The sequence below is a fragment of the Merops nubicus genome, unplaced genomic scaffold (assembly GCF_000691845.1).
Source record: "Merops nubicus isolate BGI_N331 unplaced genomic scaffold, ASM69184v1 scaffold28753, whole genome shotgun sequence".
NCBI lineage: Eukaryota > Metazoa > Chordata > Aves > Coraciiformes > Meropidae > Merops > Merops nubicus.
The window spans coordinates 30354-55203 of record NW_008598694.1 but is presented as its reverse complement, the minus strand read 5'-3'; the positions used below and the strand labels follow the sequence as shown (position 1 = coordinate 55203).

At 40.6% G+C, this 24850-nt stretch overlaps 1 protein-coding gene across 1 annotated transcript in view; it reads left to right on the top strand.

Annotated features, from left to right (window-relative positions):
* The first annotated feature begins 351 nt into the window (after window positions 1-351).
* Window positions 352-24850, top strand: part of PHLDB2 (pleckstrin homology-like domain, family B, member 2) — a 51887-nt gene continuing 27388 nt past the window's right edge. The window contains exons 1-5 of the mRNA XM_008937148.1: window positions 352-458; window positions 3544-4892; window positions 13532-13912; window positions 16181-16324; window positions 17194-17331. Coding sequence (XP_008935396.1) covers window positions 404-458; window positions 3544-4892; window positions 13532-13912; window positions 16181-16324; window positions 17194-17331 — 2067 coding nt within the window. The 5' untranslated portion in view covers window positions 352-403. The remainder of the gene's footprint in view (window positions 459-3543; window positions 4893-13531; window positions 13913-16180; window positions 16325-17193; window positions 17332-24850) is intronic.

Below are 24850 nucleotides of genomic sequence, written 5' to 3'. Positions count from 1 at the left end.
CAGCAGGAAAGTCCGACCTTGTTAATGATTTCTTAAGGACGCCACAGGATTGCAGACAGAATTCAGGAGCTGTGACTAGTAACTGCCTGCACAGTCAGAACCATGGATAATAGCTGATTATCAGATTGAATTATTATGGACTTTTAAACCAATACAACAACTGCAGACAGTTTTTTTCCACAGGCTGCACATTAAACATAGAATGTCCTTTCGAAATATTTTTTTGAGTTGTTTCTCAAAATTGTACTGTAAGAAAAGCCAATTTTTGTCTATATTGTACACTTGAAAAATGTTCTCAGAATACAGTTCTTAACACGATGTATTATTTTTCTTTTGTTACTTTATTTTCAGGTCAAAATTTGTCTGGTTCATTCAAATTAGTGTTTTAACCATCTTGTAGAAGATGAATATGATGCCAAACAGGAATAACCTCTCCTCCTTCCAGAATGTTGGATCAGGTAATCAGTTAATAAAAATTAAGGTTTTTTTTTAAATGTATGGAGATGATTCAGAATTTTTAAATTGATTTTTATCCTTTAATTCTTGTGACACATGGACTCTGTTAAATAATAATAATAAGCACTCTGTTCTAATTCTATTCTAACTTCCGTGTCTAACTCCATTTACCAGTCCAAGTAAGGTCACAGCTGGATACTCTGCAGACAGACAACCCTCCCCCATCAGTTTAATGTCTGGTTGGAATAGATATCAGTGACCCCCAGCTAAACAACTCGGGAAAGGAAGAAAAGGAATGGGGTGGGGGGGTGGGTGGAAGGAAGCATTTCCTTCTATATAGCTCCAGGCAGCAAATACTTGGTTAAACAGAGGAGCCTTGCATTGTATGCTGAAGGTTACCAACTGATAGCTGGGGCTGACCTAAATGCAGGATGGGTTCAGGGCATGCCATGTGCTGGAGCTCCTGGCCTCAGTCCCTATAGCTGCATACAAAACCAGTGTCAGCCAGGATGTGTAACGCATCCCAGTGCAGTTATAAAGTCTCATCCCAAACATTGCCCTAAAAATAAACAAAACAAACAAGATCTGGTTTGTGGAAAGCGGCTATAGTTCAGCTAAACATGTGCTGTTGTCCAGTGGGGATTTAACTGTATCGTTGCGGGTGCTGTGGTGCTGGAACCAAAACAGAGAAGAACTGGCATAAAGTATAGGAGAGAAAAGTTGAATCCAAGTGGCTACATGAAGGTATCATGACCTTTTGTTACTGTACTTGTTTGGATTTCAAGTACAATGGACACTTCATTGCTGTGGTGAACAGGCCTGAAAGTTTCCATGAGCTAATTTGTTTTTTGGCAAAAGCATCAAGTCTTTGTAGGATTAAATGTGCCCTACTGGCGTTGCAAGGGAGTGATATACAATTATTAATGTCTCATTAATGTGTCTGCTAAGCTATTTATATAGGAGCCAGTGGAGTTTGTGCAAAAAACATTTGAACTTCAGCTGAGTTCAAGTTATGATTTGGACAGTACAATTCTGATATGAAATTAGCTTTCAGTAAAGAGATCTGGAAGAGAGAAAGATAAAGAGAAAAAGGGTGGAAATTAGATTCTGTTCTATAATGGAAGGCCAAGCATACAAGGCACGTACATTGTGCTTTATATCTGTGTTCTTAATAGCTTCTGTGGTTTGTTCTTCTTCTTTATAATGCTACTGATAAGATGAATGCAAAAGTACAGGTGATTTTTCTCTTGTTCTGACAAGAGTTCTCTTGAGCATAGGTCGTGTTCCTTCTTTTGTTCAGTTGAACTTTGTCATTGTTGTTGATCACAAGTTGTGAAAATAGCTTTAAAAATGTCAAGTATAATGTCAAATTATAAGAAACTGCAGTTTCACTGCTGACAGCAGTGATGGTCTGATGGAGAGCTCTCTGAACTTCCTGATTCAAAGGCAACTTAGTTGTATCACAACAAACAGGATAAAATTACAGCAAATAAAGTAGTCAGCGTAAAAATATATAATTCTGTGTAGTAGTAAACCGGAGGCTTGGGTTTGAAGCTGCAAATTAATGGTTTTGGCCATTACCATAACTTGTAATTAACACATGCCTAGCCAGGTCCACTAGGCTCAAGAATTTATTCCCCCCCCCCCAGTAATGCTGACTCATTTTATCTTCTGCCGATTTAATTACATTATTAATGATGGTTGCCTTTGTTCTTAAACTTATGGGTTCGTTCCTTAAGAATTGAGAAGAATGTGTTGTTACACACTTAGACTTAACACACTTGGTGCAGGGATATCCACTAGATATGCCACGCTTTGTGTAGAGATATCAGATATCCACTAGGTATCTAGACCTAGTGATCCTCAATGAAATCAGATCATATCAGCTCTGGTGTGGGGCAGGAATCCAAGTTTTGTGTCTAGGTTCATGTTATTGTCTGAAGTGGTACTTGGAAGAGGATTAAAGTATTACCTCTGAGGATTTTAAAGGCACTTTACACGTTTGGATGTTAGATTTTCCTGCCGAGTGACAAGCTGAGATTAGGTTTCTCATAAAGTGGCTGAAGTCACACATGAAATGTGACTGAGCCAAGAGTAAATCCCAGATCTGACCCATATTTTCAGAAGCAATGCTTGCTGGCACTGCAGGAACTGGCACTGAGGAGTGCTTTATTAGTCTGAAGAACAGTGTAGCTCATCCAAGGAGCTGCTTTAAGTGTTAATGGTGCCATTTCTATATCAGCTGAGGTCTAAGTACAAGCCTGCTGGTGGTCCTGTTTATCTCCTGCAGTGACTGAGACTGTCAGGAACTGAATTCCTTTATTTCCTTTTGGCAAGGTGGGTCTCAGAACTACAGGCTGCAGCTCAACACATCATTGAACAATAACACCCACCACAGCAATATTTTTTTTTAGTTGGTGTCCTTTTCTAGAATATAAGTTGTAACTCTGAACACACGTTAGGATCTGGAACTTTAAAACCTGTCAGTGTTTTTAATGGTCATGCATTTTTGTCATTTTAAGTGACGTCATGGAGCCTAGCATTATACTCCCTTAAGGCTATCTTTTAACTAAAGTGCTCTTTGCAGATGTAGTTACAGCTTAATATTTTAAGATCATTGATCTGAAACACCTTGAAAAATGTACCTTGGTTTTGTACTTTTCCATGAAACTTTGCAAGACAATCCACAGACTAAGTGGAAAGGTGACAAACTCCTCCTGAGCTTTGACTTGAGCTCATTAGTGTATTTGGGCTCAGATGCACTAGCTGCACATGTTAAAAGAAGAGGTGGTCCAGAGCAGTATCTCAAGTTCTGTATCCTCAGACCTGTGTGCTCAGTTCTTTACTCTGCTGTTTGCTTTACATCTTCTCCCTGTACCTCAGTTCCTCAGCTGTAAAACATCTCCATCTTTTGCAAAACCAGGAATGGGAAAGCTGTGCATCTTCTCCTTTGCTTAATGATCTGAGACATATTACAAGCACAGTAATTATTACAAAAAGTGTTCTTTTAAAGTTATACGTGCAGGCATGCACATGCTAGAGGCTACTTACTTGCTAAAAACCTTTCTTGTTTTCTCTCCCGTGCAGATTCCAGTAAGATTATGGCAGAGTATAGCCACACACAAAACCAGATGGAATTACAAAATGCTAGTTTGGGAAAGGGCTCTGTGGCAAATTCCCTTGAAAATGGTCTCCAGGATATTATGGAAAACCTCAACCCGAAGAAATATTCATCAAGTCTCAAATTTAAAACAAATGGGGACTATGCGGGCTCATATTTAACCCTTTCACAACCTGTGCCAATTAAACCTAATCCTTCTTCCAGTCTTAAAAATACACACTCTGTTACCAAAATCCAAGGAGGCAAGCAGTTCCCCTGTGAAAGCCCGTATCTTCCAGACAAAAGCATCTCTGTAAAGCATTTGGGTTCCATATCAAGCACATCTCCATCCCTCAGCGGGTACAGTTTAGGAAGGACTGACTTTGATATTCATGCCAGCAGAGAAAATGAGAAATCCCTTGGACACATGGATAAGTTTCATTACTCAAAGTATAGTCAGAAAAACAAATCGTATGACAATGTCTACTTGCCAGGAATGCTGGAGACAAAGAAGATCTCGGGCTCTCTTCTGACCATGTGGAATGGAAACTCGGGGAATGAGCTGATGCTTTCACCTGCTAGCAATTCAGGGGCAGCCAGCATGCCTTCTAGCCCAAAGCAAGGCAGGAGGATGAATAGTGAAGACAGCCTGGCCCTTCACATAAAACCACTTAAGCACAAGGATGTGGTGATGGACACTCTGGGTTCACGGCCTAGGAAATACTCTGGTGGATCTCTAAGTCATATGGGAATGTACAGTCGTTCCCTACCCAGACTTTATAAATCAACAGAAAGCCAGCTGGTGCCATTAAGTTTGCCCCCCAGAAGCTCACTGGGTAATACTAAAAGAAAAAAACTTGGAGAAAAAGATCTACCTCAGAATGCTTTAGATGCTGATAATTACCTGAATTTTTCTTCTTGCAGCTCAGGGGTTTCACCACATGCAAACTCGGTCTCTGGGAATAATCCCTACGTCAGTTCAACCCTTAGTATTCCTCCAAGTCCTCGAATTGCTAAAAAAATGCTTTTAGCACCTTCTTCCCCATATCTTTCTGATGATTTTGATAGACTTGGACTCTCAGGAACAAGTCCTAGTAGTTCTTTCTCCCCTGTGGATTTTGACAGGTCATTCTCTGTCCGAAGAAACCTTTCCACCAGTTCTGTGGAACTTGATGACCCAGATATGGAAAGCTACAGACAAATGCCAAACTTGCTGCAAACGTCCATGCGAGAGAGGAAGAACAGCATTAGCTCCATTTCAGGAAGAGAAGACCTCATGGACTATCACAGGAGGCAAAGGGAAGACCGGCTTCGGGAGCAGGAGATGGAACGGCTGGTAATTTTTCCTCTTCCTTTTAGTTTTTCATGGCAGTTAGCATCTGCAAAATGTTCATCCCAGAACTAACTGTCAGGAAGATAGTTAAAAAACCTAAGTGGCCATGTTTTGAAATTCAAATGTTGCCTGCCTCAGATGCCTTGTTTATGATCACAGTCCACCAAGTTAATGCTTAAATAGAGCGCTGCTGTAACAGCTTGGATAGACAGTACCATTCAGCCATCTTAAAAAAATATTGGAACCCATGTAAATTGTGTTCAGTCATCCTGTGGGCTCTGTTAAAATGTCTACGTACATAAAACCCACAAATTGCACTGCAGGGATCCAGCACTTTTAGTCATAGATGATGGCATGATTTTTGTGGTAAGTGGGTAAAAAAAAATGGGATTCTGCTCTAAGATGGTCAGCCGTGTGTGCTACGGAGTCAGGTATACGCTGGTGTGCGTTCAACATCCATCATCAGAGCTTTCTCCACTTGGCTGTGTTTTCTCCTTCTGAGTATTTTCATTAAAATATAGGCTTCCTTGCTTCTCTCCCTCCCAAAATGGAGAGTAGCAGACGGGGACAGAGTTTCTCTCTTTGTGTCTAGTCAACATAAAGCAGTGCACACTGTTTCAGCTTGGGATTAAACTTGGTAGTAAAACATTTCTGTATTATTCAAACAATTTGTCAGTAGGAAAAAAGGTCTTCAGAGCACACAAAGATGGTTGAAGAAGTTTCATATTCAAACCGTCTCTGAAAGAATATTTGTTTGAAAAAAGTTTTTTCATTGGCTACAACAGTCTCTGGCCCTACTAACATGCATTTATATTGTACTGATTTTATCATGCACATAGAAACTGAGGTCATTAGATGGACTAATTTATATTGCTGAGTCTCAAATCTGAGACATTAATTTCACATTTGTGCATTTTAATGAAAATCTTCACGGATTTGAGCAAAATGGGGCTAGGATACTCTTAAACCTGTGTAGTTTCCATGCAGGCAGCAAACTTGCAGGGGAGTTCACTTCCTGGTCAGGCTGGGGTGAGCAGCCGTGGGGAGCCGGAGCTACAGAGCTACAGAGCGGAGGCACGGGTGTGAGGGTGCGGCAGGAGCTGCCCCTCTGCCCCCTTGGTGAGCGGCAGGCTGTGCACACCCCTCCCCTGCCTTCCTCCTTTGCCCCCACAGACTTCCCCTGGCTCCCACTGGAGCTGTGGCTCCCGGGGAGCAGGGACCAGGCTCCCTGTGGGGAGGAGGGCCAGCTGTGAGTGGAAGTGACTGGCCAGCCTGGGAAAGGCTGTTACGCTTGTGCACACACGAGTGGGAAGTATCAGCACAATTGCTGGTGGGTTATTTCTCTCTCTTATTGTTGTCTTCTCCCTTCGGCTCCTCTGTTCCTTTCAGAAATCTCCTCCCTTCTCCCTAGTCCTGGAGTTTTATGTGTTCAAAGTGGTGTTTGCTTCTTGTCAGAGTTTTTTTTCCAGACAGTCACGTTGTAAACCCTCAGATAATCGGCCATAAAAGACTACATAGGAGAGCACATTTGCATTTCAAAGAGAACAGTGCCTTTTTTTTTTTTTTTTTTGTGAGGGATAGTTGCTTCACTATCCAGTAATGCTAAAAATGGTTCTGTTTCTATATTTGGATGTAATGACTACGTTATTCCCACCCCCCCATTTCTTTTCTTGCTGGACAATACTTCCTCCAAATCCTGTTTCATTTTTAAAAAAGAATTTGCTTACTGTTTTTCCAACATGTCAAAGTTTTTTTTGGGGAAAAAAAAAAAAAGGTTTTGTGTGTCTGCCTATAATTTGAACCTGAAGGAGCTTCTTCCTGCTCGAGTTCTGTTCAGGGTCCTTCTCAGATTTTTTCCCGCTCCTCTCTCCCCCGCCCCCCCCTTGTATAGAGTGGTCTGGTGGAGGAGCTGAGTATCAGGAGTGCCTCCTTTCAATGGTTTGAGAGTCTGAAAAATGTCATAAATAAGTTTTTAGATCTTTGAGAAGTAGCAATATATTAAAAATAAATAAATAAATCCACCCATTAGGTCACGTGTGGGCCTGTCCTGTTCTGGTTTTGTTTTCTTTCTGACTTGCTGTGTAGATCTAGTTCTGGGTCTATCAGAACAGGGTCTTTATATATCCAGCCCGAGCTTCCAAGAAGTGTTTTTGTCTGACTTTGTGTACCATGAAATGGACAAAGGTTAGAGATCCAGGTCTGCTCATGTCTTTCTGTTTTGGGGAGTGGGGGAAGGTGTGAATGAAAACCCAGGTGAACAAGAACTCATGAATAACAAAACTGTGTGCACTGGGTTTTCAGTGCCAAGTTCAGCCTGAGTAGCTGGCATGTAAATGGCAGGGGAAACACAGTCCCTCTACTCACAAGTGTCAGACTTTTCCATACTGGGTTTTTCAAGCCAGATGGGCAGAAGAAAAATGTGGGACTACTCAGGGAGCTTCATCAGAAACATAAGCCTCCTTTTTAGAGGATTGGACTGCTCTATAGCCCAGATACAAAGCGAAGAGTATCACTGTTTGCACCAGCACTGCCTCTGTAGCTATCCTGCTGGCACAGGGCAGTTTTGGGGTGTTGTGTTTGACAGCTGCTATTCACTTCTGGATTTTTAGAAAATATTTATTTAGTAAAATCTTTGCCCACGTTGTAGTCTGACCTCGTATTTGCCCTTGGTCTCTTCTATTTATTTTCATTTTGCTTCTTTTTATTTTCCACATAAATTATTCTATGAGTTTGCTTTGTAAGCGACAGAGACTGCTCTGGAAGTTTGCAATGTGAGCTGCTGCTGTGGACTGTATGAAATCAAATGACCTGCTGGCATTATACAAAGAAATTAACAGAGATTTATTTTTTAAAAAAAGATACAAATAGTGAAAATACACATTGTAGAGATTTTCTTTGGAATTATTTTTTGATGCTTGATGTTTAATTTGCTCCTGTTCACCAAACAGCAAAGACATGTGAGTACTTGTGTAGGATTTGGTGTTTCTCCCTCTCATTTGCCTTTTATGGATGGGTTCACCCAAACTAGCTGAAGACTGGTGCCACTTCTGTTTTGACAGATTGTTCCTCTGTGACTTGAGGAGCAGGAGGAACCCGAGTTCCTGTTGCTGCCATCCCTCCGGGGTTACTGCTGAGCACTGGAGACTGGTGGGCTGTAGGAGCACTTGGGGCAGCACGAGGTTGCTCCTAGAGCTTGCACAGGCAGTAGGCTGGTGGGTCACAATCTGCCTCTGCTTCCTCTCCAGCCCAGCTGACCGGACATTGCATCTTGGCGGAGGAATGTTTATACAAGCGTTACACAAGCACAGGTCAGAGTTAGCTATTGCTGAAGCTAGCCTAAGAGCCTTATAAACAAGGAAAAAAATATTACTGTGATCTAAGAATAATTAATGAGAATCAGTTAGGGTTTTTTTTTTTTTTTTTTTAAGAGGAAATATCACTCTTTTTTTTCCTATCTGAGATAATGGCCCCACTGTGGTAGCTGCTGGAACTGAAGGCAGTCTTTCTCTTTAGCCTATGGGGAGGTCAGGGTGGAACAGCACAGACAACATAGTCAGATATTAAGGCCATCTGTTTTGTTTGATACCTGCTCATATGAATAGCACTGAACTTAGTTTTTCTACTGCTGGTTTTTAAGCAGTACAATGCATTTCCTCTAGATGGTGGTAGGTACTTAAAAATTACATGTGCAGGATCTGCATGATACCTTCCGTAGTCCAGCTGTCTGTATGGATCTGTACACATATGCTTGTTAATGAAGTTTTACTAGTTTGAGGAATTCTGCTGGGAGAGATTTCAGATTATGTGACTGATGGCCAAACAAGCGATAATAAAATTCAAGGAGCTTATTCTGTAGTTCACTTTTTTACAGTGATAAAAGCAATGCATTTCATTAAGTTTATTCAGCAAGTGGGAAATAACACAGAATATGCCTGTGCCTGGTTTGCACTGATGCATTGCAATTTAGTAAGAAATGCTCATGAGAGGGGAAAATGAAATTAAAATATTTTGTTATTTTCAAGGTGGTACTGCTTTAAAATTATGGTTAATAGAGCTTATGTAAATCTCCCATAGAGCCTGGAAAAACCTCATAAACATGTCTTATAAATTTCTGTTGGCACTGTGTCTTTTTATAGACCCTTTAAACATAAAGTACCAAAGCTGTATGTAAAAGCGTAAGTGACTTACCTCTTACAGGAACCCCAGCCAAGTAGACAAAGGAGAGATCGAGGTAATTTTTCCCACCACTAGTATTTGGCAGTCTCTATAGTGTTGCTGAATAGCTACTTAACATCAATTTAGTTTAGTAAATGAACTAGTGCTGTATAATAGGATAAACCCCCCCAGCAGAATATAACAAATACTGATGACTCAGTACATTTTCAGGAACATTCAGTTTTAATTGTGTTCCAAAACATTCCTGTGGTATCTTTAAAGCGTGGATTACATATACTTAATTTTTACAGCTATATTTATTAAACAAAAGAATAGGATGGGCCAGGAAGAAATCAATTTCAGGAGACCTCTTCTCACTTACAGAACTTAAGTGCTACACCAGAGCTCTCGTCTTCAGGCTGCTGCCCTTGGTGTGATTTGAAAGGAGCATCTGTATAGGTGCTGTAGGGGCAAAAGGGCACTGCTTTGGCAACGCTGTTATTTTGGAAGCCGCCGGCATTTCCTCAGGAGCCAAATCAAATATGTGCCTGCAGAGCCAGGAGCTAATTCTGCACAAAGTCATCTGCTCGCCTCTGCTTGGGAGGCTGGCTCTACTCTCTGCCACTGGTCTCTTCTGCTTTTACTGATCCATTTCTTCTGTGCCTATACTGGGACAGTAAGGACAAGGCATGCCAACCTGGTCCCTGCAACTGGTATTCTGCTCTGAGCTGAGGAGGTCTCTCTGCAGGGCTTCTCCATGCAAGTGCTTCTGCTGTGAAAGGCTCCCTGCACATCACCTGTGAGAGACGGACATGAAATAACAAGCCACTTTTCCTGAATTTTATGCTCCTAATGGTAACCGCAGAGCCAAAGGACTAACTAGAGCAAAACAAGGACTAAAAATGAGGAAATAAATAAGGCTGGAGTGAGAATCTGGTGGAAACTGGAAGGAAGGGGAAGGACAGTTGGCAAGCTGTTCTCAGACCCAGTTGAAAGTCTGGCTTTGAAATAAGCTTGGTATTTGACAGGTGTGAAATCACCAACACCTTAGAAATGCAGGAAGGAAAGATAAACCTTTCTGCTGTCTCTTGTCCTTGAGGTACTAAATGTAAGAAAGAAAGTTTGGGGAGTTCTGTTGCTGTCTTCCTCCATCTCTCTGCCTCTTTTGCCCCACATCCTTTTTGACTAGCTGTTGCTTCAAGGTTTTTGCTGTGAAGCTGGTTGTTTGGCTGCCTGTGAGGCTGTTAAACAGCAGCAGTGGAAAAGTGGTGTTCTCTGGTAGCTAGAAAGAGCAACAGCCTCTTCTTCAGGCAAAGAGAACCCTGCCATATTTCTTGTTTGCATTGGTCATGAAGGATAGACCACACATATATTTTTAATGAAATCTGGGGTTATCCAGTTGCTAATGGAACTTATCTAAAAAGCTTCCTGCTTGCCACAGATCACTAACCAAGTCTTGCCTTGATATCCAGATACAGCGTCACCTCTGCACATTTGTAAACTTCACGTATATGACGTGCAGCAGATGAACAAATCCAGGAATCACTGACATGGTTGCTATTAAAAAAAGTGGGAGGTATTTATCTCAGCTATTTTCAAATTTTTTTTTTTTTTTTTTACAGTGTGTCAGGGTTGTTTCTGAATGTCATTGTTAATCAATGACAGAGGAGGGTTATTGTCCCCTTATCCCACCCTTCTCCTTCAGCACCTAAATTCGCAGCCATCCATAGGTGACGTAGCTTTTCTGCTCGGGCAGAAAGTGCACAAGACCCCTTTTTGCAGCAGGTAAGAGATTCACAGAAAATACATAGTTATGTATTAGTCTCTATTAGATGTATTAGTCTGCTAGAAAGGACATTTTATGGGAAAGTCCACTGAAAGTCTTACAAGGCTTTGATTCAACACCCCTCCCTCCTGCTAGAGCAACTTTTAAATCATTTCCCTTCTTCTGACATACCTTTTTTTTCCACTCTGTTGTGTTCAGCATCACAAATAACTTCTATGGTATTCTTCCAAAATTATCAACTGGATTTTCCATGTGCTACTGCTTTTGCAGTTTTCATTGCAGGGTGCTTTCCTAGCTCATTGCTTGACTCAGAAATTTATGCTGGAAACAGTTAAATGCAGGTGTGCTGGAGCTGGAATGAGTTGGCCGAGGTGAAATGATGAGAATAGAGCGTATAAGATAACCACAGAGCTTCCTGTCCGTAAGCCTCTCGGCACATGTCAAAATAGAAGTGAGAGATATCAGTATTTCTGTAATGTATCTGAAAGTTCATCAGGAATTTTTTGAAGACTGGCAGAGGTTTTCTTGCAAGTTTTAAGCTTTCCTGAGCCTCTGAGACCTGGGGGGAGGGGGGGAAAGACTCCCTTTTTTTTCTGACTGCTGAGCACAGGGCAGGTTTGTGGTGAGAAGCCCCTACCTGAGTGCTTAGGCTGGGATGAGCAGCAGCTGAGCTTTGAAATTTGTCATTTCCTATTATTGAAGGGATGGAGGTTTGGCACAGGGTAACCTGATACACACTGTTGTTGCAGGGAAGGATGGGACTTCGTGTCCTGATGCTGTTTCCCATCTCCAACCATGACGATGATGGTACGAAAGGGCCAGGCCTGGTGCTGTCACAACAAGGAGAGCTGCATAATTACCGGTGATCCCAGCCAGCACTTGCACAGCGCTTTAGGAATGGGGTTCTGTGGCCAAAAGACTTAGTGAGAGGGAGGATAGCGGCGTTGGAGGGGTAAGGGAAGAGGCTTAGGGTCTGGCGGTGGTTGCCTGGAGGGAGGAAGGCTTTGGGGAGTTATAATTATGTCAATCATTTGGGGTTGAAGGATGTCTGCAGAATCTACTGGACCCATTTCATGGAAAATAGAAGCTTGCAATTGCTGCCCCACAGCTGCCCCAGGTTCTGTTATTTCAGCAGCTCGTCTCTGCTGGTGCTGTTACAGGAGGCTTCAGAGGAAACTCGCAGTGGGAACCTGGGAATAAGTTACCTGAAGGCAAAATTTCTGTCTCGTGGCGCTCTCTCGGTTGGGTAGTGCTTGGAGGTTGATGGGTTCAGATGGGTTCTCCAGCTGAGAAATGCAGCTTTTAACCATGTGAGGTGATGGGAGGTGATGTGGATGAATGCGTCGTGCATACAACTGGGTGATTGGTAGCTGTATAAAATCCTGGGTGCTTGTAAACCAGAGTTAAATTTTCATAGGACTCCAATGGCTTACTGCAGGGAAAGGGCAGAAAATGCATTGTCTGGATGGCTTTGATTTGCTCTTGTTGTCACTTGCTGTTGACTATAGGAAGTACTGGGGCTGTCAGAAATAGCTGCTTTGCAAATCCTGTTTGCAAATGTAATGCCAGGTAGAGCTTGGAAAGCAAATACGTCTACAGCGGTTGCTGGGGAAAGAAGCTGAGGATTTTGGTTTTGGGGATTTCTTTTTAAATACTGCTAAAAATGTGAAGGATTTCCTAGAAATCAGAAATGAGATCATTAGTGCAGGTACTAATGCCAAGCACGGAACTTTCACAGTGATCTTTTTTTCTAACAGAATTTTCAATAGGCTTATGGTAAGCAAATTTTTATTTATATTATTTTTCTTCTTTAGCAAAATAAATATGCAATTATATAAAAGTATTACCTCTTAAAAATGAAAAGGTGAAAAAAATCATATTATGTTGCTGTAAGGAAGCTATGCATACAGTAAAAGAAAACCAATATATCTTTCTGGTACTTTTTATAGTACGATAGAGATCTAGAGATACTTTGGGAATTAAATGTTTATAGCAACTCGAAGCTCATCAGGTCAAACTGACACAGCTATTCAGATTCTCAAGTTTGAAATGTTAGTATGAATCCACAGGGAATTTCAGTTACTGGTAAATAAAGATTGCTTCTACTTCTGTGCATTTGACTTCTGTTGTATTTTAAATGTGATGCCTCATTTTTCTGTTAATGCTCCTAAAACTGTATTTCAAAATGTGGACTAACTCCCTCCCAAAACAGGTAATCAAAGTTAACAAACCAGAAAATAAAAATAAAAAGTCAGGAATGAGTGAGTTCATGGAAAATCTGTGTGATATTTTGCAACTTGGTAGGAGTATAGCATAAGTGTAAAGTAAAACAATTAATGAATATACAATGAGCTTACTGGACATGAGTATGTAGAAATGAGGTATGGTTACAACAATCCGAATAAACAATACTAAAATCTTCTACATTGGAAACATAAATGTCAGGACATTGTATTTTAAGTAGCTCTTAATTTCTGTGAAATGTACTTCTAATTTTTTAAATTCTTCCATGTTAACTTTGGTTCTTCATTTTGTATTGTATTTATGTATGTCTGTTTATTATCTCTTAGTTTTAGAGACATACATACATGGAACTGGAGGACTTTAATCCTTCACGCAAAAAAAAAGGAAAATTTTTTTAACTTCATCTTTACTTTAGCTCACATGTGACTCTTAGTACTATTGTATTTTTTTAAACTAGGAACGACAGCGGCTGGAAACAATCCTCAGTCTGTGTGCAGAATACTCCAAATCTGACAGTGACCCCACTGCAGCTACCACAGTTGCTGATGTTCAAAAAATTAACAAAGAACTCGAAAAACTTCAGCTCTCCGATGAGGATTCGGTGTTCGACGACTCCCAGATGAATCTGGAAACGAGGTTCAGAGGCCATTTGAAATCGTCTGCAAGCGATTCAGACTTCTCGGAGCTGAGCAGCCACAGCCGTGGCACTGCTGCCCTCTCCTCTAGAGGGCTGAGAGCTGATGAGCACTTCAACGAAAGTGCCAAGCCTCCACCTTTTGCTGCTCCTGGCTTCCTGAAGGATGCCACTGAATCGTCCTACCTAAGCATCACACCAAAGGTAATGCTCTGTGGGAGCAAAGAGCACAATCTAGGTTTGACTGCTCAAAATCCTGCTCTAGGAGTTGGCTGTCCTGGCAGGGGCTATGGTTACGGATGGCTTAAGTGTAACAATTAATCTTGGAGCTCATACAGCTTAGCAGCCAGCAAATCATTATTTCATTTTCTGTGGAAGCCATTGGTACTGGAAGTTTGGTTTTGCAGAGGAGTGTACAGTTTAGGAAGAGTTTTAAGATTTTTCTGAGGGAGAAGTATTTGCTTGAACAATTATGGCTACTTAAATAAGGAAGGTTTCAGGAACTCTACCTAGCACTGTGCAGGAATGTAGGAGGGAAGGGAAGCTCTGTCATCTTCTCCCAGCCTGAGGCTCCTTCCTGCTGTAAGAGAAGGATGTTTCTTGTGGGCAAACAAACGAGCACAGTCACATGGGAGGTGAAGAGAAGTTGCCTGAGCCAAACTTATTGTCCTGTCTCCTTTTCTGTGGTTGGACCTGAGCCACTTATCAAATCATCTGTTGCCTCTCCTGGGGCGCACAGTGGCAGTACCCAACTCCTGTACTTAACAAGCTGCAGCTCCTTTCCTGTGTACTTCACGCTGATGGTTTGCTGCTGAAGGGAAATCATCCTTTAAAAAACAAGCTCACAGTAGTCTTAAGGAGTTCCTTCAGCGAGGGCAGCAGCAGCCTCCCCTGGGCTGGGGCCTTTTGACCTCTTGGGTCAGTGCTTAGGCTCTGGTGTGTCAGAGCAACAGTGTAGCAAATCTTGATGACAGGCAGTGTGTTAAGTAACTGTATTCAAGTTAGAATCAGGAGCATAATAAGACGGAGCAAAGTCACAAAGGCAGGTTTCTGTATAACAAATTCATGCCTTCAGAATACTTTGTGTCTCTCCCTTTTATTTGCATACTGTATGAGCTTCTGCACAGTTATATGCCTAACACGAATTGTGCTTAGCCTCTGCTTCACTTACATCTTTATAGTCAATAAAAGTATGTATGTGTAAATAGGAGAAGTGTGATAGAAAAATCCTGTCTTTATAAAGGGGTATCTCTCTGAAATCTGTCTGCTGAGTCTTTGAAAAAGACTGAAATTAGGTTGAACAGAACTGTACTGTTACAGCTTTACTTGGTCCTTCCATTTTGAAAAGGTAGTGAGATATTTCACTTACAAGTTACTGTGGTCTTGCACTTCTTTCCCATTTGCTGATTTCTTTGTGCAAGTCAGAGATAGTATTTTAAATCCTTATTAGGAAGTTGAAATCCAAGATGTTGTGTCAGCATTATCCCAACAGGATACCGGACAAAAAGAGGCTTTCCTGCTAGGATTACTAATGCTAATCAAGGAATACCATTCATTCATTCATTGTAAAAGGGTGTTCTGCTAAGCCATGAGAAAAGCAGTAACAAGCAACTGTGTTAATGAAACACAGGTCATTGTTTTAAAATATCGAGATCAGATTTGTTCAGGATGAAATGCCTGCTCTCAGAATAGCCATTCAGTAGCTGAGCTAAGGCTGTGTGGTCCAGTGGCTCACACAAAGTCCTGCACACAGCCCACTTCTGACTGGGGACAAAGAGCAAGCAGCCTTACCAGGGTAATTGGATTACAAACCCCTGGGGTCAGAGGAACATGAAGAATACATTTGAAACTCAATACTCTTTGATCTAGCCTTTACTGGTATAAGATCACAGGTATTTTTTTAATAAAGTTGTTTAATCCTTGGCACAGTTATCTAGTAAGTAGATGACCATGAAAAGAGCAACAGTAAGGATATTACTTCCACAGTGCTAACTGGGGGGACAGAACCCACTCTTGTCCTTATTTTACAGAAGCTGTCCATCTTAATGTCTGGGCAAGCAGACGAATAAAAATGTCCTATCCTACCTCTTGGCTATTATATGAACAGCAGAAATTTACATCAAAAGCATCTTCATCTCTCTGTGTTACTTTTTTAAGAGAAAAAATGGATTTTTTACAACCACAGCATGTAAAGTATTCTCAAAGGTTAGGTTTTAATAATTCCTGTAGAATGAATGGTACTTACTATTAAGTATACCATCTACTTCCAATGCCTGGAAGTAAAGTATCATGTTTGTTTCTCTTGTACGCCTTCTAAATATAGAAATAGCAATATAGTAGACATTAAATATGCAACCATATTTCAAAAAAAGCAGTACCTTGCTTGTCAAAAAAGAACACGATATGAAAGGGGGAAGGAAAGACAGTGCTTAATTCTTTTTCTGACGAACCTCTTGTAATGTGCAACTGCAGATACCAGAATGCACAAGTGATGATCAGAGAGGGCAGGAGCTTGGTCGACTGGAGGAGGAGCGCATAGTAATACTAAATAACTTGGAAGAACTTGAGCAGAAGATCAAAGATTTAAATGACCAGATGGATGAATCCTCAAGAGAGGTATGAAATATGTTTTGGTTTTACATGTCTTGCTTATTAGGTATGTCTACACAGCATAAGTCTGATGGGTTCAGCAAGTACACAGGGAACTCATCGATATATGTAGTCTTCTTATTCTGTGCTTTTTCACCAGGATTAGGCGCAGAATCACAGACCTGGCAGTCTCCTGCTAGGAAGGTTATTTTTCCCCAGCTGGGAGATAGATGTGATGCCCCGATTAGCCTTTCCCAGCTGTAACCATTATACTCTTAAGTGGAATTAGAACAATCTTGCATGTTTAATGGTCACTGTATCGATCTAAATACTTTGTGTCACTTGGGAGTTTTACAGCGGTATCTCCTGTGACTGTTTAAAGAGAAAGGAAGTGAGACAACTTCCTTTCAAACCTCCTTGGCTTTACTGTGGCAAGGGTATGTTGGCACGCTCTTGACTTCTGGAATCTTGCAGTTGCAGACTAAGCTGGCCAGGGATTTGGGTTGTGCTCGCTCCAATTATCAGTGACAGGAAAGAAACAGCTGTTCCAGAAGGGTTTCCTACAGAGCCTGGGCACAGGGAGTCTGTACAGTATCATAACAGGAGGAAGCACAGAGAAGAGTTAGAAAAGAAAAGTTTTGGAAAAAAGAATCTTCAAGCTAAAGTTGGTTTGGACTTTATTTTGCAGTATTTTATGTTGCAGTTTTACTTTTTCTCAGATTTGTGATCTCTTTTTACCTTACTTTTGTGGCAGTAAAACTTTTTTTTTTCCTCTTTTTAAAATGTTTCTCTCTTGTGAATAATCACCAGTTCACTCCCTTTCCCCCAGAAAATAATATGTATCAAGATTTTTTTCTTAATCTGGACTGCTTCTGAAAAATGTTTTGTGTTCCTAGTTGGATATGGAATGTGCCCTTTTGGATGGGGAACAGAAATCTGAAACAACAGAGCTGCTGAAAGAGAAGGAAATATTGGATCATCTAAACAGAAAAATAGCTGAGCTGGAGAGAAATGTTATTGGTGAAAAGACAAAGGTAATTGAGTTATCTTAGCTAGATGTGTGCTCTGTTCCCCTTGATCTTCAAAATACATTTGTATGATTAACATTTTGATCAAGTTTATTTTATGAAGTAGTCTACAAATAACTTTACTTGATAAATATGGAAGGAAAAAAGATAGTTGCCCACCGTTATCTGCCTGTAACAAACTTGCTTCCCAAGGTATGCATAACAAGCAAAATACAGTATGCTTAAGTAAAATGACCTGACCTACTGTGAAGATATTTTGGAGTAATAAAAAATCCACATAGGACTTGGGTTATCTGTTGTTTGAAAGAACGGTATTAATCACACTGTTCCACTACCTTCCATTGTATGTTATATATTTTGAATTAAAAAAAGAAGTAAAATTTAAAAATCTTTTCTCAGCAAAGGAATAGAATGAAAGAAGGCTGCAGTTTCACAAGATGGCTTTATCTGTTATTATATAGAATGATATATAACACAGCTGTCATGTATGTAATATTAAAGTAGTTATGCTGATTGATTTTGTTTGCTGACCCACTGACAATTTTAGTACTGTAGAGCTGTCTGTGATTAAGCCCAGGGAATTAATTAGTTCTTCTATACAGTCAGACACTTAATTGCTCTGAAATATGCAGCAAATACATATAAGCATATATTTGCAAAATAGGATAGCACTCTAATAAGATTTTAAGTACAGAAATTGAAAGGGCCTGCAAGATGAAGCTGTCGTCCTGAAATCAGGGAGTGCTGGTTCTCTCTAGCAGGCTCTTTGCTGGCCTCTCCAGGCAGGCACTTCCCTTCTCCACAGGGGAGGTGCCATGGCCAATAATATCTCAAGGTCAGGAAGTTTTTCCAGGGCTTTCAGCCAGTAATGTTTCCTTTTTAAATTTCATCTTCTACTTCATAATTTAAACCTGTCACTTGTGGAAATACTCTAGCTAGTCTCTCCCCCTCTTTTTTTTTAAGCTTTGCAGAAATACCTGGAAGTCTTCTGCATTATTTGCTTTTGCTTAGACAAGCTGTATATTTTTAGCTCGTTCACATTTCTCATTTAATTCTCTTATAGCTTGCATTGTTTTATTCTGAGCTTTTTCTCTTCGATTTCTGCCTAGCCTGTCATGAGCCTGAGTGCTGTTTTGTGGCTGCATTCAGAGAGTCTGTGTCTGAGGAGGAGAACAGTGTTCCCACCTCCCTGCCCCGTGGAGTGTCAGCACACATCCAGTTTAAGCTTGAACCTTCATGGACTTTCCTGCCTGCACTTTTCCTCATTCTTGTGTACCCCTCAGTGATCCTTCAGCTTTCATTTTAAGTTGCACATGGAACATGTTTCATACTTGCTTTTTAGTGTAACAATGAGTTTAGAGTTGATAACAGCAGACAGGATGGTGCAAGCAGATAGCTTCCAAAAGGATGTTTCTAGAAGTTTTGTTTGGTAGGTGGTAACAAATAACATATCCAGAAATTCAACAGATATTTTGCCTTTTATATTTGTTCTGAAGTAGCCTCAAAGTTCAGTGAAACTAATGGAAATAATTCTAAAACCTGTAGATTGTTTAAAAGTCTTTGCATTCATATGATGGAACATTAGTGTTTACCAGTCAGAAAATTAAAATGCCATGTCTGGTTTAAATTTTCAGTTAAATTGAAACACAGCAGCATAGAAACAGTACTTTTTTATTTTAAAAGGCAAGTTCACTCAAGACATTTTTTTTCAGTATGAAGTAGGCCACTAATCAGATAAGTTACAGTATTTTAGTTGTCTTTTCTTTTGTCTTCCTTTTTTTTTTTTTTTTTTAACAAACAAACAAATACACAGCTGTGAGTGCATGCTCCAGACTTAAAGCCATGGCTCAGTTAATACTGAAATTATCTTTGTAAAAATAAACTCTGAAAGAGCCCACAGGTTTTGTTTTGGAAGGTGTTTGAGAGTGTTGCATAAAGTGAAAGTTTAAAAAAGAAATGTGAGACAAGCTTCTGAAAATGAGGTTCTGGGCAAAATAGAAAGTGACAGCTGAAGTGTTCTGGAGAAAGTGTCAGCCAGCCAAACAGATGGCACTGATTATGTCAACAAATAAAAGTTCTGGCTGACTGGAAACAACAGCCATTTTTAAAGCTTGATTTGTGCGTCTGTATGTTCAAGACTGCAGCCCTCCAGATCTAATGCAAGATAGGCAACGTATTGGCTCCGTAATAGTACCAGGATAAACCCCCCTGAAAAGGACTGCTCAGGCAGAGGCAGTAGGTGGTCCTTTTTGCTGAAATAATTAGAACCTATGATCTCCTCAGCAGAATTAAGGCTTAGGTTTTGGCTGGTATTGCCCACCCTGCTGATGGTACTTTTTGTGTTGTTCCTTGCAAGAACAAATGTGCCAGTGTCTGCACAGCAGTCAGAGTTTCCTCTATTTGCCTGAATATTAAACCCTAAAATCCTCTTGGTTTTCTTGGGGCTTCCTGGCAAGAAGCTGTCAAGTCTCATTGCTCAGATGGTGGTTATATTTCTGTCTGGGTAAGAGAATGGTATCTGAATACACCTCATGGTTTCATATTGAGGTGAGAGGGGGAGTTAATTTCACTCATGAAATGATGGTAGGGCATACATGATGGCACTTGTTTCTGGAACAACTTGAGCATCTCCTGGAATCTGCCACTGATCTCAGCACCTGTTTGACAGGAAACCCCTGCCTGGTTGTGTTTCATCCTTACCCATGCACCTGTTTGAAAAACTTGTGAAATTTTTAAAAAGAGAGATCATAAACTACAACCTAACTATTGGGCCATGTTATGCACTTGAAGTAGACTCAAGGTGGAAGCTCTTGTACTACTTTCTACCCAGTTCTTTGACTATTTTTTTTGTAATGCCTTGTGCCCGATTCATTTAGATGAAGATACGAAGTTTTGCCAACTTTTCCACAGTTTCAGAGCCACAGTTTCTAGCCCTTGCAAAGCAAGACATTTGACTGGAAAACATACTTAAAGGCAGAAAGCAGGAAGGTTGTGAGTTAGATTCAGGCTGTACCAATGTGGGCTTTGTTGTGGTATGATGTCTGTGTCCCAGCACCTTACTTGTGCATCAGGAATGGATTTTGCAAGCAGGTTTGTAAATTCTAATGGTACACTGCATTCTGATCTTGTTCAAGTCTTGTGCTCAGCCCTCACTGAACCTGTGGCAGGACTAATGGTGAGGAATAACAAAGGAATTGGTGGGGAAGGTAATATAGTGCATACCCTCTGGTGAGTTGGAAGTGTTTCCCTTGCTTTTGTGAGTATGCCACCACACACGTTGTAAGGAGTGAAGCAGTTAATCTTGATTCACTTGGTTTTGGAAATAAAAGCAATGAGTGGTTGCTGTTTTGAGAAGAAGATGACAGAGCCTTTTAGTACGGTTGCCGGACTTGGTGTAGTTGTGGCTCTGGTGCATCTCTGCCTGGTACAAGTGCTGACGGGACTCAGTTTTCCTGGCTGGGGGGGAACTACATCCAGAACTGTTTGGCACAGCCTGTGCTTTCAGCTATGCTGGAAATTGTGCTTGTATATGGAGGAAGGTCCAGCTTTGTCTCCATGGCCATGTTTCTTGAGCACAGATTGCAACTACCATGCACTACATATTTGGTTTTATCCACAGAAAAAGATGTCCAACTTCATATTTAAACAGAAGCATTTGAGCTACTGATTGCAAGTTCCTGTTATGCAGGGACAGCTCTGATAAGTCACTAGTAACAAAATTTGACGGGTGCAGCTTGAAGCTCTTCAGAAAAGAGCTTTGCTACAGGTATTGGCAAAATTACTTTGAGTGCAGCCTGCTATGGAGAGAGATGAGCAGGGCAATACCCAGAAGCAAGCAAGCAGATGAGCCAGTCTCTCTTCTACCTGCCATCCAGGCCTGGCTCCATGTAATTACAGGGACAGTCATTCATGTTACCGTAGTGTAGGTATACAGTAATGATGCTATTGTTTCAAGTGGAATAGCACCTCAGGTCCATGGTGGTACTTACAGTTATGACTTACTCCTGATGACCTTTCGCTGACAAGACTTATTTCAGGATTGGTGTTTATCTATAATGAAGCTTGAGAAAATAATATTTGCCTGATTGGACATAATCCAGATTTGCAAAGTACTTTCCTTTTGTATAGTGCTTCCTTAATCTATGTATTCCACAGTCCAGCATATGTGGAGAAGGATGCTTAATGATTGGCCATGCCCGGTGTCTCCAAGTTGAAGCATGAGGTTTAAAGTAACAACATAGCTGGGGAAAGAAAGAACAGGTTAGTGAGCATGAATAAATAGGAATAACTGAAAGTGAGTAATGAATTCAACAGAAGTGCTGTAGGAGGTAATCATAGCTAAATAGCAGTTTTGGCAGAGAATTTAAAAAGAATTATTTATGCAAAAGTTCAGACTGTATTTTAAGAGAGGGAGGTTATTCCTTTTCTTCTGGAGGACCTTTGCCTTATGTCATGGTGGAAATACATCCCCTGAGACTCTTTCATCAACCTGGGTTTATTGTCTTCCTTCAAGAGCAGAAATCAGGAGCAGCTGGCAGTGGATAACTCATCTTTTTTGGAATACATTTAATTTTGTCCTCATGCTTCTGTGGAAATATTTTTCAGTCATTAACAGAATATCTCAGTCATGCCAAAATGTTCGAAGCTCAGCCTCTCTACTGAATTAGCACTGCAAAAACTTGCAAGAATTAAGTCAAGGAAAAGAGCAGCTATCTGATGAACCACCAGCGAGCAAAGATAAAGAGGTGGTCTCTCCTCAGTCCTTTCTATTCTACATTCCAGATTCTTGCTGTTGTTTTTTATCCTGATGAATCTGACATTTATGCCTCATAGCATAGCCTTTTAAATCTTTCCCAGTCAGATTCCAGTTCAGCATGATGTACCTAATTGTTTTAAATGGGGGAGTTACCATGTCTATAACATTACTAACCTCCTTGAGATACAGTACACAAGATTAAGTAACCATTGGAGGAACCATTGAATCATTTAGGTTGGAAAAGACCTTTAAGATCATCAAGTCCAACCATTAATTCTAGCTCTGCCAAGCTGACCGCTAAACCATGTGCTAAGCACCATGTATACACAATAGTTGCATCCACTGGATATATCCACATAAACATATCCTATAGAGAGAACACTAGTGAGGGAAGCAATGATTATGAAGACTCAAGGAGGAGAAAAATCCAAATTCACAAGCTTTCTTTTAAAACAGTCATGGGGGAAGTCACAGAATGGGTTGTACCACTAAGGAAAACCCTCTTATTTTATTCTCACTTAGATGTTGAAAACTATACAGAATTTTAATTTTCTCACTTGAAATTTTTTTTTATTCTGGTTTGGATGATTATTTCCTCTTCTTCTACATTGCTCTAGGAACAGTACTCTAGAATCAAGGGTTTTCTTTTGCCTTCCCGTCTGTTAGCAAAACCATTAAGATCTCTCATACAGATGCCATCACTGCACACAGACTGTTATTGTATAATAAATTAGCTACTACTTGTACAGTTAAAAGTACTGTGAAATACCTTCTGTCATATGCTCCTTTTTCTTAGTGGCTTTTTTAATGGAACTCAGAGATTTAGTGACAAGCTGCAAAATCATTACAAGTTGTATGCTTCTGTCCTGAAAGTGATTAAGGAATCCTGAAAAATACAGAAGAGGAGCATGTACAGTTTGTGCATGGAGTGTCTGTTTCATTTCAACAGTATTTTTTTAATCAGAATTGTATGCAGTCTGATTTGTATCAGCCATAACATTGGAAGTGCTTTCAATTTGCAGCAGTGCTGGATGAGCTGGTAGATGTCAGGTTTATCGTTCCCCCCAAAGTACTCTTTGGCCCTTTCAGTGAGTAACTGTTGAAGAGAAGCTAGCATTTCCTAAACTGCTTTCTGTTAGGGACTAGACTATTTTCTTATGAATTCACAGCAAGTATTAGGCCACTTTCGTCAGTAAGTCATTAAAGTCAAATTTTCTTGCTGTTCCATTTATGCTCTGAAATGATTCACTGAATAGACAAACCCTATAGCATCACCCTGCTTCCAGGTAGAAAGGAATCCTTTCTGTAGCCTGCTCTTTCTCCTCCACTTCTATCTTTTTCAGTAGTTTCTTTTGGAGAACGAGAGGGATGTTGTTCTGGAGTGCAAAAGAATAAAGTTTGGCTAGAGGTGAAAGCATGACAATGAGATGGAGAAGCTTTTCAGAACCAAGAACTGCATGTGCTTCTCCTTATTTCTCAGAAACTTGTGGGAGGTGTGAGACCAGCTGATTCCACACTGAGAGACAGGGCACGCATGTCTGAAGCTTAATGTGGGTAATGAGAGGTTGCTACCTTATAACATGATGATTTGTAGGTGAGGAAGGTTTTGATGAGGAAGGTTTTGGAGTACTTCAGACTAACATTTGAAGTATTAGAGCCTCTTGCATGGGAAGGCATTTTAATTTTTTCTTTACTTTGTTTATGGCTTGTAGGTTTCTTTGCAGTTTTGGGGTTTATTTGTTTTGTGGGGTGGGGTTGGATGGTTGTAGAGTGAGCCCCATTCACCTAGCCATATAATCCATTTCATAATGACCTTGTAAAGATGATAGGTTTCTTGCTTTGTTGTTTGGTGGTTTGTTTTTTGTTTTTTTTTTTTTCAGTTTTTATCTGGCTTTTTAGAAGCTTTCTCTGTTTCATCCACATTGACTTATTTTTGCAGTCTAACAGTTTATGCAAGAAGATTGGTTCAGAAGGCACATATATATGTGCCTGTGTATGAGACAGATGCTGCTCTACCATTTTAGCCTGCTTGCCTGCAGTTGCAGAATCTGATGAAAGACAAATTGAAAGGCAGAACTTCTCTGCAGAAGGTGTATGGTGACCTGCTAGGATTTTAAGTAGCAGTATTCATCAAGCATAGGGCATCCTGAACCACTGGAGATAACACTGAAGCAATTGCTCGCTCGCTCTCTCACGCTCTCTCTTTCTGTTGTCCCCGTTCTTCTAGGGGCTATGATCATCCTTAATACTGTCCTTTAATCTCCTCTGTGTTCTCATAATCTATGAGAGGTGTTGTGTGTGTATATATATATATATATATATTTCCCCTCTTTCTTTTTCCCCTAAAATAAATTCTATCAGATTTAAAGGTTGATTTCCTTCTGTGATCCATGTTGATCGCTTCTGGTCTGTGTTCATACCATGGGTGCTCTGTGACATCCTATGTCTGTGCTCTTGGGAGGCAGCATCACATGTCAATACTTCCCACTGTTATCCTTCACAATATTCAGATATCTTGCAAAGCTGACGCAAGTTATGCCCCGGCATCATCAAAACCCAGCTCAATCCTGCTGTGTATGCTAGCTGACCCCAAGTACCTTTAATACTTACCTAGAGGCAGACCATAGGGCAATTTGGGCAGTAGGCTAAGACCAGATGTTATGCTTTACTGAGCTGTACTCCTTTTCTCTGGAAACAGATAAGAATTCAGCCAGACTGCAGTTAATGCAGCTCAGGAGTCAACGCTGGGGCTGGGAAGCTGTCTGCAGA